Source organism: Agelaius tricolor, unplaced genomic scaffold, assembly GCF_023055355.1.
Source record: "Agelaius tricolor isolate 1412-34295 unplaced genomic scaffold, bAgeTri1.0.p SCAF_51, whole genome shotgun sequence".
In the NCBI taxonomy this organism is placed as follows: domain Eukaryota; kingdom Metazoa; phylum Chordata; class Aves; order Passeriformes; family Icteridae; genus Agelaius; species Agelaius tricolor.
In genome coordinates this window covers 210,924-223,998 of record NW_027269311.1, presented here as the reverse complement: position 1 = coordinate 223,998, position 13,075 = coordinate 210,924, and the positions used below count along the sequence as shown (strand labels likewise).

General features: G+C 53.2%; 1 protein-coding gene across 1 annotated transcript; it reads left to right on the top strand.

The window, feature by feature from the left end:
• The first annotated feature begins 524 nt into the window (after positions 1-524).
• On the top strand, positions 525-1,457 carry LOC139604435 (olfactory receptor 14C36-like). The gene has a single exon (XM_071455585.1). It carries the CDS (start codon positions 525-527, stop codon positions 1,455-1,457), a length of 933 nt encoding a protein of 310 aa, XP_071311686.1.
• Positions 1,458-13,075: the final 11,618 nt, after the last annotated feature.

Here is a 13,075-nt window from a genome sequence, read left to right as displayed (position 1 = left end):
CCAGCCCCTCACCTTCCCTGAGCCACAGGGAATCCTTTGCCTCTCCCATCTCTCAGTGGCAAACTCTGAGTGCAGCAGAAATGCTGGGGATTTGTGACCTCACAGAGCCAGGAATGATGTATGGGTAAGAAAAAATTCTTTAAACCAGCACCTGCCACCCATGTCCTATAGAATTGGGAGTGCAGATGCTACCAAGACTTCCTGCAGTAGGAGTGATTCCCCTGACAAATCCTGAATATCCAGCCTTGTCCCTCTGCCACATGGCCACAAACCCAGGGCAGTGGGGCAGGGATGGCTCCTCGAGAGCCCCCATGCACAGGCCTGGCTGCTCCTTGCACACTCAGCCAGCACAACTGGAGCTCAGGCAGGGACCTGGGTGAAGGTTTTCCCAGAGCAGGAACAAGGCTGGGTGAGTCCCAGCGGGGCTGTCTGCAGGGAATGGCCCAGGTTTGGCCCAAAGCAGCCTCTGCTGACTTGTCACTGTCCTTTCTCCATGAACAGGTGCCCATGTGCAGCCCCAGCAAATGTCCAACAGTAGCTCCATCAGGCACTTCCTCCTGCTGGCATTGGCAGACACGCGGCAGCTGCAGCTCCTGCACTTCTGCCTCTTGCTGGGCATCTCCCTGGCTGCCCTCCTGGGCAACGGCCTCATCATCAGTGCCGTAGCCTGCGGCCACCACCTGCACACGCCCATGTTCTTCTTCCTGCTCAACCTGGCCCTCGCTGACCTGGGCTCCATCTGCACCACTGTGCCCAAAGCCATGCACAATTCCCTCTGGGACACCAGCAACATCTCCTACACTGGATGTGCTGCACAGCTCTTTTTCTTTCTGTTCTTCATCTCAGCAGAATTTTATCTCCTGACCATCATGTGCTACGACCGCTACGTGTCCATCTGCAAACCCCTGCACTACGGGACCCTCCTGGGCAGCAGAGCTTGTGCCCACATGGCAGCAGCTGCCTGGGCCAGTGCCTTTCTCTATTCACTGCTGCACACGGCCAATACATTTTCCCTGCCCCTGTGCCATGGCAATGCCTTGGATCAGTTCTTCTGTGAAATCCCACAGATCCTCAAGCTCTCCTGCTCCAAATTCTATCTCAGGGAACTGGGGCTTCTTACAGTTAGTGTCTGTTTGGTACTTGGATGTTTTGTGTTCATTGTTTTCTCCTATGTGCAGATCTTCAAGGCTGTGCTGAGGATCCCCTCTGAGCAGGGGCGGCACAAAGCCTTTTCCACCTGCCTCCCTCACCTGGCTGTTGTCTCCCTGTTTGTCAGCACTGTAGCAATTGCCTACCAGAAGCCTCCCTCCATCTCGTCCCCATCCCTGGATCTGGCCCTGTCAGTTCTGTACTCAGTGGTGCCTCCAGCCCTGAACCCCCTCATCTACAGCCTGAGGAACCAGGAGCTCAAGGCTGCAGTGAGGAGACTGATGACTGGATGCTTTCAGGGACATTAAACTTCTGACCAATTTCTGCAAATCACTTGTAATAAAAGACATCTTTCTTAGTAATTGTTGCTTTGCTTGGGGTTTGTTCTTTTTTTCCCTTTGTATTACTTTTTTCATATTGTCCACAAATAAATGTCATTGTTTGTACCATTTCCCATTTTGTTTCTCTCCACCTTCCCTGTGGCCACAGACTGTGTCAATGAGGGGTTGTGCTCTTGGTGGCTTTAAAGGAACTAAAGGATCTCCCAGCAGAGTTTTCTGCAGAGATGCCCTTTTGTTGCCTTCTCTGGAGCTGCAGCAGCAATGTCTGTGTGCAGAGCTGGGGGCAGACCAGTGCTGGCACAGCAGCTCTGCTCCTGCTGGCCACATCATTCCTGATCCCGGCCAGGAGCCATTGGCCTTCTTGCCCACCTGGGCACACTGCTGGCTCATGTCCAGCCTGCTGTCCATCAGTGCCTGCAGGGCCCTTTCTGCCTGGCTGCTCTGCAGCCACTCTGTCCCCAGCCTGTAGCACTGGGGCCAAATATCAGGGCCTTGCACTTGGATTAATTAAACCTCACCTTGTTGGATTCATCCCCTGGATCCAGCCTGTCCAAGTCACTGTGCAGAGCCCTCCGACCCTCCAGCAGATCAACACATCCAGCTTGGTGACATTTGTGAAGATGTTCTTGGTTCCATGGGGCCCCTCAGTGTCACAATGGCCTCTTGGTTACACCAGGCCCTGCACTGTCACACTGGTCTCCTTGGTTCCATGGGGCTTAAAAATGTGACAATGGACTCCTTGGTTCCATGGGGCTTCACAGTGTCACAATGGCCCCATGGCCACATGAGGTCCCACACTGTCACCATGGTCTCTGTGGTTCCACAAGTCCCCTCAGTGTCACAATGGACTCCTTGTTTCCACCAGGCCACACAGTGTCACAACGTTCTCCCAGATTCCTTGAGGCCCCATCGTGTCTCAGTGGCCCCTTGGTTACACAGGATCCTGCAGTGTCACAGTGTCCCCTTGGTGCCATGAGGCCCTGCAGTGTCAGAATGGCCCCTTGGTTCCACTGGGCCCTGCAGTCTCCCAATGGTCTCCTTGGTTTTGCAGTGTCAAAATGGTGAAACCCCTTGGTTACACGAGGCCCTGCAGTGTCACAATGGCCTCTGTGGTTCCACGAGGACCCAGAGTGTCATGGGGCACTCCCTGGGTCCATTTGGCCCCACAGTACCACCATGGACCCCTGGTTCTGTGGGGCTGCACGGTGTCACCATGGTCCTCTTAGTTCCACGAGGCCCTGCAGTGCCACAATGGCCCCAGAGTGTCCCAATCATCAGAGAATGACAGAATCAAATAGGCTGGAAAAGACCTTTGGGATCATCAAGTCCAACCAATGCCCTAATACTGCCTTGTCACCCAGACCATGCCACTAAGTGCCACTGGAGAGGGACAGTGACTCTGCCACCTCCCCCCTGGCCAGCCCATTCCAGTTCCCACTCACCCTTTCTGTGGAGAACTCCTTCCTATTGTCCAGCCTGAGCCTCCCCTGGTGCAGCTTAAGGCTGTGTCTGCTTGTCCTGCCCTCCAGCAGATCCACACTCACACCCAGCCTGGTGCCATCTGCACTTTGTGAATGCTGGACTCGATCCCCTCACCCAGACCATCAGTGAAGATATTAAACAGGACTGGGCCCAGCACAGATCCCTGGGGACAGCACCAGTGCCTGGACACCAGCTGGGTGCAGCACCATCCCCACCCCTCTCTGGGCCCGGCCTCCAGCCAGCTCTTAAATCTCCCAGCCAGGAGGGAACCTGCCCAAGCCGTGGGCTGCAGCTTTTCCAGGGAATGCTGTCAGAGACAGAGTCAAAGGCTCTGCTGGAGTCCAGGCACACAACATCCACAGCCTTTCCCCCATCCACAGCTGGGTCACCTGGGCATAAAAGGAGACCAGGACCTGCCACCCCTAAATCCACTGAGCTGGCTGGCTCTGATCCCTGGGCCATCCTGTGGGTGCCCTGTGATGGCACTCAAGGTGATCTGTTCCATAACCTTGCCAGGCACCCAGGTCAGGCTGACAGGCCTGGAGTTCCCCAGCTCCTCCTTCCAGCTGTTCCTGGGGATGGGCTCACACTGGCACCTCCAGTGCTTTGGGACCTGCCCCAGGCAGCCTCTGAGCCCCACATCTCCCCCAGCCTTTCTCTGTCTGTGAACAGCAGCAGACAGAGCTTTCCTTGGCAGTGGGAGTGTTACCAAAAATTCAGTAAACCAGAAAACTCCTTAACCCCAGTGTAGCATTAAGAAGCAGCATTCTTTATTCAGCTGGATGCACGGGGGAGAGCTCCTCCCAAAGCTGTGCATGCTGAGTACAGGAAAGTTTCTGTTTATTTTCTGTATTTTGCAGACACATCCATTGATTGTTCTGGACTAAACATACATATGATAATCATTTCCCCAAAATCATTAACATATTCCCCCTCCCCTTTACCCAAGTGTTGTTCTCTCCTGGGGGTCTCTCTGGTGGTCCCTGGTGGTCGTGGACCCCAATGTTCCAGTGGGCCTGGCTGAGCTGGCAGGACCCTGAGGCTGCTGAACTTCCAGTTCCCCTTCTCACACAATGGGCCTTGTGTGGTTTCCATAGGCCTGGGGATGTGGAGAACAAGCTCCAGGTGTGAGCTCACCTGGTGTAGCCAATTGATCATCTGGTAACATGAGGTCACAGAGTGGGCTATGACATCACAGAGTGGGGTATGTGAAGTCATTGAGAGCTATGACATCATAGACTGCCTCTGTGACATCAGAGACCAGCTGTGTGACATTAGAGAAGGGGCTGTGCCATCACAGAGCAGGCTGTGCCATCCCAGAGGGGCTGTGTGCCATCCCAGCAGGGCTGTGTCAGGTCACTGGGTTGCTCACTCTGCCCCAGCTCCCCCTCACAGTTTCTCCCAACAAGTCCAATGCTGTCCATGCCCAGCAGGGTCCCTGTCCCCCGGGATCCCCCCGGCCCACCTGGAACCACAGCCTCCACCAAAGGATGTTCCACAGGATCCACCCCAGAGCCTGACATGGGGACAAGGGGCCAGGGCTGTGTGACCAGGACATCAAGGACGGGGATTATCCAGGTCACTGTGGCCTGGGTTGGGTTGCCCAGGGCAGGAAAGATGTCTGGCAGCTGGAGCAGGGTCTGGGAAGGGCCTCCAAGGTGGGGCTGGAGCCCCTGGGCTGTGAGCAGAGGCTGAGGGAGCTGGGCTTGTCCAGCCCAGAGCAGGGAAGGCTGAGGGGCTCCTCATCCCAGCCTGGCAGTGCCAGCGAGGAGGGGATGGAGAACACAGAGCCAGGCTCTTCATCGGGGACCTGGTGGGAGACAAAAGCCAATGGGTGGAAGGGGAAAGAGGGGAGATCAGCCAGGACAGGAGGAGATGAAATGAGTCAGGCTGGTTTCAGCATTTCCTCAGCACCAGAGCAGCCTGACCTCCCTTCTCCATGCACCACTGACAGCTTTGCAAATCAGGAATTGTTGGAGCTGTTTTGCCACCACTCCAGGATGAGCATCCTGATACAAGAACTTAATTGTGTTTATATCTGTCACAGAACCATGCTTGTCTAAAATTAATTCTAGTATGGAAATCTCTTGTGGATGGTGGACTCATCAGGCACTGCTGGGACGTTGCACATGGCTCAGGGAAGAGTGAGATTGTTATTAAATAGCATTCTGTTCAACCATGGTCTGTTGGCCATGAAGAGAAACTTTCTGTGCCTCTGAGTCTCACCAGCTCCTGACCCCCAAAGGACACAAACCTGATGAGTTGTGGTTCCCACTCCAGTGGTGGAACTTGGACCTCCCTCCGTAGCCAGAGCAGAGCTCCCTTGTCCAAGAGAGTCCTGGCAATGCAGGGATGAAGGAAACAGGACAGGCTGTGGGGATCAGGGGCAGAGACAGGGAGAAAAAAGACTTTTGCATTTGGTGGAGCTGTGCCTTCCCTTGGCTTTGCTGGCTGACAATAAATGAACATCCCTCTGTGTCTCAAGCAGCTCCTTCTCCAAGGAAAACAGGTGGGAGCTGGAGCCAAGGAGCTGAAAGCTGCAGGTGCAGCCTGGGCTGGAGGGAGCTCAGATTTGCACAAGGCTGCTCTGAGTGCCAGGGCTTGGATGGGGGAAATTGTGGGCTGGGGGTAGGGACAGAGTCTGATTGATTGTCAGCCATGAAGGGTCTTGATTTTCATATCTATTCAAACTGCATGAGGAAGTACCTGGATTCAGTGTCAATTGGGGATTGCACATATCAATAAATTAACAGGAAAACAAAACTAAACACGACCTAAAAAATCTTTTCTCACTGTCTTTTTAAATATAGTGTATTCAGTTTGAATACGCTACTAAGATCTACTTAACCACAAGGGATTTGAAAATTAAAATCAAATTATTCCCAGAGGCTTGGCTTATTCAGGTGTTCTGAATGTCAATGAGCCCTGGGACACTGAATTCCTGCACTGAAGAGCTGAAGGCTGAACAAGCCTCTGGAGCAGGGAAATTCAGCAGCAGCCTCCAAGTTGCTGAGGATGTCAGCAGCCCCCAGTGAGGCCATCCCTGCCCAGAGAGCGTGGGGGAATGGGCAGACAAGGAGAGCGTCCCTGGGGCTGGGGCAGCACAACTCAGAGGCACCAGCGGCTCCAGCTGGGCAATGGAGTGTGGAATGTGGCTGGGAAAGCCCTGCCTGGGCTGGGCCAAGCAGGACACACAAGCCCTGACCCCCATCCCTGAAACAATTCTCTTAAGGAGACATTTAAAAGGAAATTCTATTTTTTTTGTTTACTCTGAGTTAGATGCACTAAGAAATATCAATAAGAGAGTCTGAGGAGCTCAAAACAACCAAACAGCCTTTACTGGCAACTTTAAAAAATCAAATAAATTTTTTGCAAAAGGTTTAATAGGACATTCAATCAACAAAACAACACTTCTCAAAGCATTAATTTGGCCCATTCAACTTCACAAACTCCAAGCCTGTTCAATTTTAAGTTAATCAAAATTTGCAGGAGGACAAAAAAAGAAGTATTTTTCTTTCTCTCTCTCAGAGAGACAGAAAGAAAAATAAGATTCAGAGAAGCACACACACAGCTACCAACTCCTGGATTCCAGCAGTGTTCAGATGGAAATTCCAAGGGGATCCAGGGTCAAGATGTGTGCTTGCCTTGTGGTCAGCCTTCAATACCCCTTGGTCTCCCTGGGCCCTTCCCCCAGGTGGGGCTTGGGCTCATTTGGTCCTTCAGGAGCTGGGCTGGGGCTGCAGAGGTGGCTGTGGAGCATTGCCTGTGCTGTGCCAGGGACTGGCAGCCACTGCTGGGCTGGGATAGAGGCTCTGGGGGGATTGGGGTTCCAGGGCAGGGCAGGGCTGGGCTTCCAGGGCAGGGCAAGGCTGGACTTTCCTCCCCCAAACACAAAATCCTTTGAGCCACAATCTCCTCCAATCTTTCACAACAGGCAGTGTTGGAGGTGAAATCCCAATTCTGGCCATGGGGGCCTGGCCAAGAAGGGCAGTTCTTTTCCATAGGAAGGAAAGCACAGAGCCTCAGTGTTTGGAAGGCAGGTGAGAGTCTCACTAGGCCAAGGCCATTCAGACTTCTCAGAAATGACATATTTTGTCTGGGAGCTATCTTTGGATGTAGGGAATTTTGGAGGTAGAATCCCAATCTCGGCCATAGGCACGTGGAGAAGCAGGACAGTTCTTTCCCATGGGAAGGAAATCTCAGAGCCTTCCCCAATGTTTTGGGGACAGATGGGAGGTGAAACCAATGCAAGACAGATTTGTCCTGGCAATATTCCTATGGGAGCAATCCCTGGATATAAGGAAATTTGGAGGTGAAATCCCAATTCTGTCCATGGGTACCTGGCGGAGAAGGAGAGTTCTTTTCCATTGGGAAGGAAAGCACAGAGCCCCAGTGTTTCAATAGCAGATGAGAAGAGACCCTCAACATTCCATGGTCAGTTGGACCAGTCAGGCAGTGAACGGGAGGCCCGACCAACTAGACCTGTTCTATGTTCCCTTGCTTTTATGAAGTCCTGCAGTATCACCATGGTCCCCTTGGTTCCATGGGGCCCCACAGTGTTGCAGTGGTACTTTGATTCCATTGGGTCCAGCAGTGTCACAATGGACCCTTGGTTCAATGGGGTCCCACAATGTCACAGTGGCCCCTAGTTTCCAGCACACCCTGCAGTGTCACAGTGATCCCAATGATGCCATGAGGCCCTGCAGTGTCACAATGGTCTCCGTGGTTCCACAGCCCCCACAATGTCACGGGATTCCTCTGTTCCATGAGCCCTGCAATGTCACAATGGACCTTTGGACCCTGAGGGTTTGAAGTGTCACAATGGTCTCCATGGTTCCATGAGGCCCCGTGGTGTCCCAATGGACCCTTGGTTTGATGGGGCCTCACAGTGTCACAATGGTCCCTTGGTCTCACAGGGCCCCACAGTGTCACAATGGTCCCTTGGTCTCACAGGGCCCCACAGTGTCACAATGGTCCCTTGGTCTCACAGGGCCCCACAGTGTCACAATGGTCCCTTGGTTCCATGGGCCCTGTGCTGCTGCATTCCCCCCTCCCCTTCTCAGGCCACCCTGCCAGCTGAGAAATGCTCCTTGGGACTCGGCCTTGGCCAACAGCCCCTGGGCTCAGCTCCTCTGCAGCTCATCCCAAACACTGTCTGCTCCAGGCACTGCTGCTGCCCAACCAGCTCCTGCTTTCTGGAGGAGCAGCCCTGGGAACTGGTTTTGTTCCCTCCGTGGCACAACATCCCTGTTCTCACCCTGCCAAAGAAAGCTGTTGGTGCCAAGTATGGCCAGGATGACTTAACGGTTCCTACATTGCCTGTAGGTAAGGTTAAGTCACAAGATCTAAGTGAAGTCTAAACACTGCTAAGAGTTGTTGTTTTCCTTAATTGTTATGTTTAATATAAGTTATAAGATGACTTAAATACTGTTAAATGTTAATCGTCTGTTAAATTGCAAAGACATAGATTATAAGTTAGATTAAATCCTGCTAAATGCTGTCCTTTGCTAAATTTTGAAATTTAAGGTATCAGTTACGTTTAAGGTATAAGTTAAGTCCTTTTAAGTCTGAGCTCTGTTCAGCTTTTGGACTGTATTCCTTTCATCCTTGCTCTCACTGTCCTTGTGTCACACACACACACACACACAGGGACAGTCCTCAGTTCATTTCTGGTTCGATTGCCTGGATTTTGTTTGTTTTTGTTGTTGCTTTGTTTCCTTGGTGTGCCTGAAGTGTCCAGTCAGGAGCACAGTGACTCTTGCCAAGGAACTTTGTGCTGCTGTCCCTTAATATTCAATCTGGTTTTTGCTGCTCCCTTGCTGGGGATTTTTTCAGCGCTCTCAAGGCCTCGTTGGTAGCAGGGTGAAGGAGCCCTGGCCCAGGCTCTGGCCCTGGGGGACACGGGGACGCTGCCGGGGGGTCCCTGTCCCCCTGTGCCACCCCCAGGGCCCCGGCCCCCCGTCCCTGTGTCAGGCTCTGGGGTCGATCTCGTGGAACATCCTCTGGGGGAGGCTGCGGCGCCGGGGGCGGGGGGACCCGGGGGGACAGGGGACCCCTCTGTGCATGAGCAGGGTTGGACTGCTCTGGGGGGAACTGTGAGGGGGGCCGGGGCAGAGTGACCTCCCCAGTGACCTCACACAGCCCCTGTGATGTCACACAGCAACCTGTGATGTCACAGAGCCAGCTCTGGGATGTCACCCCAGAATGTCATGCAGCAGCACTGTGATGTCACAGAAGACTCTGTGATGTCAAAATGTCACCCTGTGATTCCACAATTTGTACTGTGATGTCACAGGCTGCTCTATGATGTTACACAGCCAGGCAGTGATGTCACAACCCTCTCTCTGATATCACAGAGCCACCCTCTATAATGGCAGGATCTGTTCTATGACCTCACACCCTACCCTATGATGTCACAGACGGATGTGTGATGTCACAACCCCCTCAGTGATATCACAAAACCCTCTCTGTGATGTCATACTGACACTTGTAAGGTCACAGTACACACTTTTACCTCACAGCCAGCTCTATGATGCCATACAGCCGTGCCATGATGTCACAGCCTGCTCTGTGATGTCACAGCATCCCCGCTATGTTGCTGTAGCTGCTAAATGACCACATACAACAAACTCTGTGATGTCATAGCCCAATCTGTGACCTCACACAGCCCACTCTGTGCTGTCACACAGCCCCTTGCTGACATCACAGCTGCTCTGTGCCTCCATGACACAGGCACAGAGCAGCTGCTGTGACACAGCCCCCTCTGGGACATGCCACAGCCCCTGCCAGTGCTGAGCCCCTGGGAGCTCTGTCTGTGCCCTGCTGGTGTCCCTGAGGGGCCCTGGCAGTGCCCCAGCCCTGCTGGGCTGTGCACAGGAGCTGCTCCTGGCCAGAGCTGTCTCTCTGCAGCTCTGCTGCCCTTGCCAGGAGCTGCCTCTGGGCCAGGAGCCCAGCCCAGCTCAGCAGCACAGACACAGCACAAGGACTGTAATGACCCTCTGGGGCTTTGGTGCGCTTTATGTCTGTCATGGCCAAAGTGCTGCCCAAGTTGGCTCTGTCAGGGCTGTCTTGCAGCTGCTGCCCATCCCTGTGCCCTGTGCAGCCCAGGCTGTCCTACGGTGTCCCTGCCCTGCGCCTCTGTCCCTGCAGGCTGTCGGCATCCCCCGGCTGCCCCACCTGTCTGGGCCCTTCCTTTGCTGACAGCTCTGCCTCCTGCCTGCCTCTGCCTGCCCACACAAAGCCTTAGCCTTGATACCAAAAGGGTTAAATCAATTTTTACTGTGCCTGTGAACTTTTAGCACAGGAACAAGGCATGCAGGGGCTGCTTTCCCAGCAAGGATGTCTGGAAGACAGGAAGACATCTGGGTCAAGAATGTAGTGGCAAAAAAAAAAAGGACTGAAACTGGGAACTTGGGGTGGGTTTTATGGTAATGAGTAAATTGTAATACACATTTAGCAATGCCAGTAGAATTACATGTCCACATAAGATTGGGGCTATCCCTCCCTAGACCTCAGGCCTGAATAAATGATACCCTCTTAAATAGGAAATTAGTGTTAAGGAGCCTTATTCTGATATTTCAGAGATTTGGTGACAGCAAGGCCTCACAGAACAAGGAGTCAGCTGTGACACTGTGCAAACTCATGGAACAAAGGGTCCATTGTGACTCTGCAGAACCCCATGGAACCAAAATCCATTTTGGCACATTGGGGCTACATTGAACCAATTGTGATACATCACATTGGGATACTGCAGATCCAAGAACACCATTGAGACCCTGAGAAACCTCTTGGAACCAAGGGGCCATTCTGACTCATCAAGGCCTTGTGGAATCATGGGTCCATTGTGACACTGCAGAACCAAGGAGATGCTGTTGGCTGTGTGAAAGCTCATGGAACCAGAAATCCATTGTGGCACAGCAAGGCCTTATGGAACCAAGGGTCCCTTGTTAAACTCTGTGGCCTCATGGAATCATGAGCCATTGTGACACAGTATGGCCACATGGAGTAAAGAGGCCACTGTGACACTGCGGATCCAAGGAGACCATTGTGACTGGGGAACCTCATGGAACCGAGAGTCCATTGTTCCACTGTGGGGCAGGTGGAACCAAGGGGACCACAGTGACTTTGTGGGGCCTCATGGAACAATGGAGACTGACACTTTAGGACCCACTGGAACCAAAGGGCCATTATAGACTGGCAGGGCCTCATGGAGTCAAGGGAACTACAGTGAACCCTGGGGGTCTCCATGGGATGAAGGGTCCAAGGAACCAAGGATACCATTGTGACACTCTGGGGCATCATGGAACCAAAGGTCCATTGGGACCCAGCAGGGCCTCATGGAACCATGGAGGCCATTTTTACACTTTGAGGCCTTGTGAAACTAAAGGGCCTTTGTGGCACTTCAGAGCCTTGTGGAGCCAAGGGGACCACAGTGACACTGTGGGGCTCAGTGAAACCAATGGTCTGTTGTGACACTGCAAGACCTTATGGAATCATGGAGACCATGGTGACACCAAAGGCCTCATTGAACCAAGGGGCCATTGTGACACTACAAGGCCTCTTGGAAGCAAGGCATCATTGTGGTACCATGGAGCGTTGGCATGCCAAGGGGCAGTTGTCACACTGTGTGGCACCAAGGAGTCCATTGTGACACTACAGGGCCCCATGGAACTAAGGATTCATGGAACAGTGCTGGAACAAATGGAACCAAAGCTCCATTGTGACACTGCGGGGCCTCATGGAATCCTGGAGGCCATGATGACACTTTGAGGCCCTGTTGAATCAAGGGGCTCTGCAGGGCCTCATGGAACCAAGGAGCCCCTTCTGACACTGTGAGTCCCAATAAAACCAAGGGTCCAGTGTGACACCGTGGAACCAAGGGGACTGTTGTTGTCTGGTTTTGGCAGTACAAAAGCTCATGGAACAAAAAGTCCATTGTGACATTGTGGGGCCTCATAGAACCAAGGAGACTGATATGACACTTAGGGACTCACTGGAACCAATGGGCCATTGTGACACCACAGGGCCTCATAGAACCAAGGAGCCATTGTAGCACAGCAGGGCCTCATGGAATCAAGAGGATCACAGTGACCCTGTGGGGCTCCACAAGGGGCTGTGGGGCTCTATAAGGGGTTGTGGGGCTCCATGAGACCATGGGGCCATTCTAACTGTGGAACCAAGGATACCATTGTTACACTATGGGGCATCATGGAACCAAGGAGGCCATTGTGAACCAGTCGGGGAACCTGCTGAGACCATTGTGACACTTCAAGGGCCATTGTGGAGGTGCAGGGCCTCGTGGAACCAATGAGACCATTGTGACATGGCACGGTCTCATGGGAGCAAGGGGCAGTTGTGACACTATGGGGCCTTGTAGAGCTGAGAGGCCCTTGTGACCCTGAGTGGCACCATGAAACCAAGGAGAGCAGTGTGACACTGCAGGGCTCCATGGAACTGGGAACTCGTGTGGCAGGGAGGAGCCCAATGGAACCAAGGCGCCATTCCGTACTTCAGGGCTTCACGGAACCAAGGTGCCATTGTGACACGGCAGAACCAAAAGAGACCATTGTGACACTGAGGGGCTTCATGGAACCAATGAGACCATTCTGGCACTCTGAGTCCCCATGGAACCAAGGGGTCATTGTGACACCACAGGGCCTCATAGAACCAAGGCAACTACTGTGACACTGCAAGGTCTCATGGAAACAAGGGGCCACTGTGACACTGCAGGTCCCCGTGGAAGCAAGGGGCCAGTATAACACATCCAGGCCTCTTGGAACCAAGGGGCCATGGTGATCCTGAGGAACCCATGGAAGCAAGGAGCCATTTTAAGACCAGGAACTCATGGAACCAATGGGCCCATTGTGGCATTGCACAATCCCATGGAAACAAGGAAACCATTTTGACACTGCAAGGCCTCATGGAAGCAAGGGGCCATTGTGCCACCATGGAGCCAAGGAGACCATTGTTATATCACTGGGCCTCATGGAAACAAAGATCTGTTGTGATCCTACAGGGCCTCATGGAACCAATGGGCCATTGTGATGCTGCAGGGCCCCAAGGATCCAAGAACATGGAACAGGTCTGGCTGGCTGGGCCTCCTG

What these genes read in the sequence shown, in the direction of transcription:
- LOC139604435 (XM_071455585.1), top strand. Translation starts at nt 525, where the DNA reads ATGTCCAACAGTAGCTCCATCAGGCACTTCCTCCTGCTGGCATTGGCA.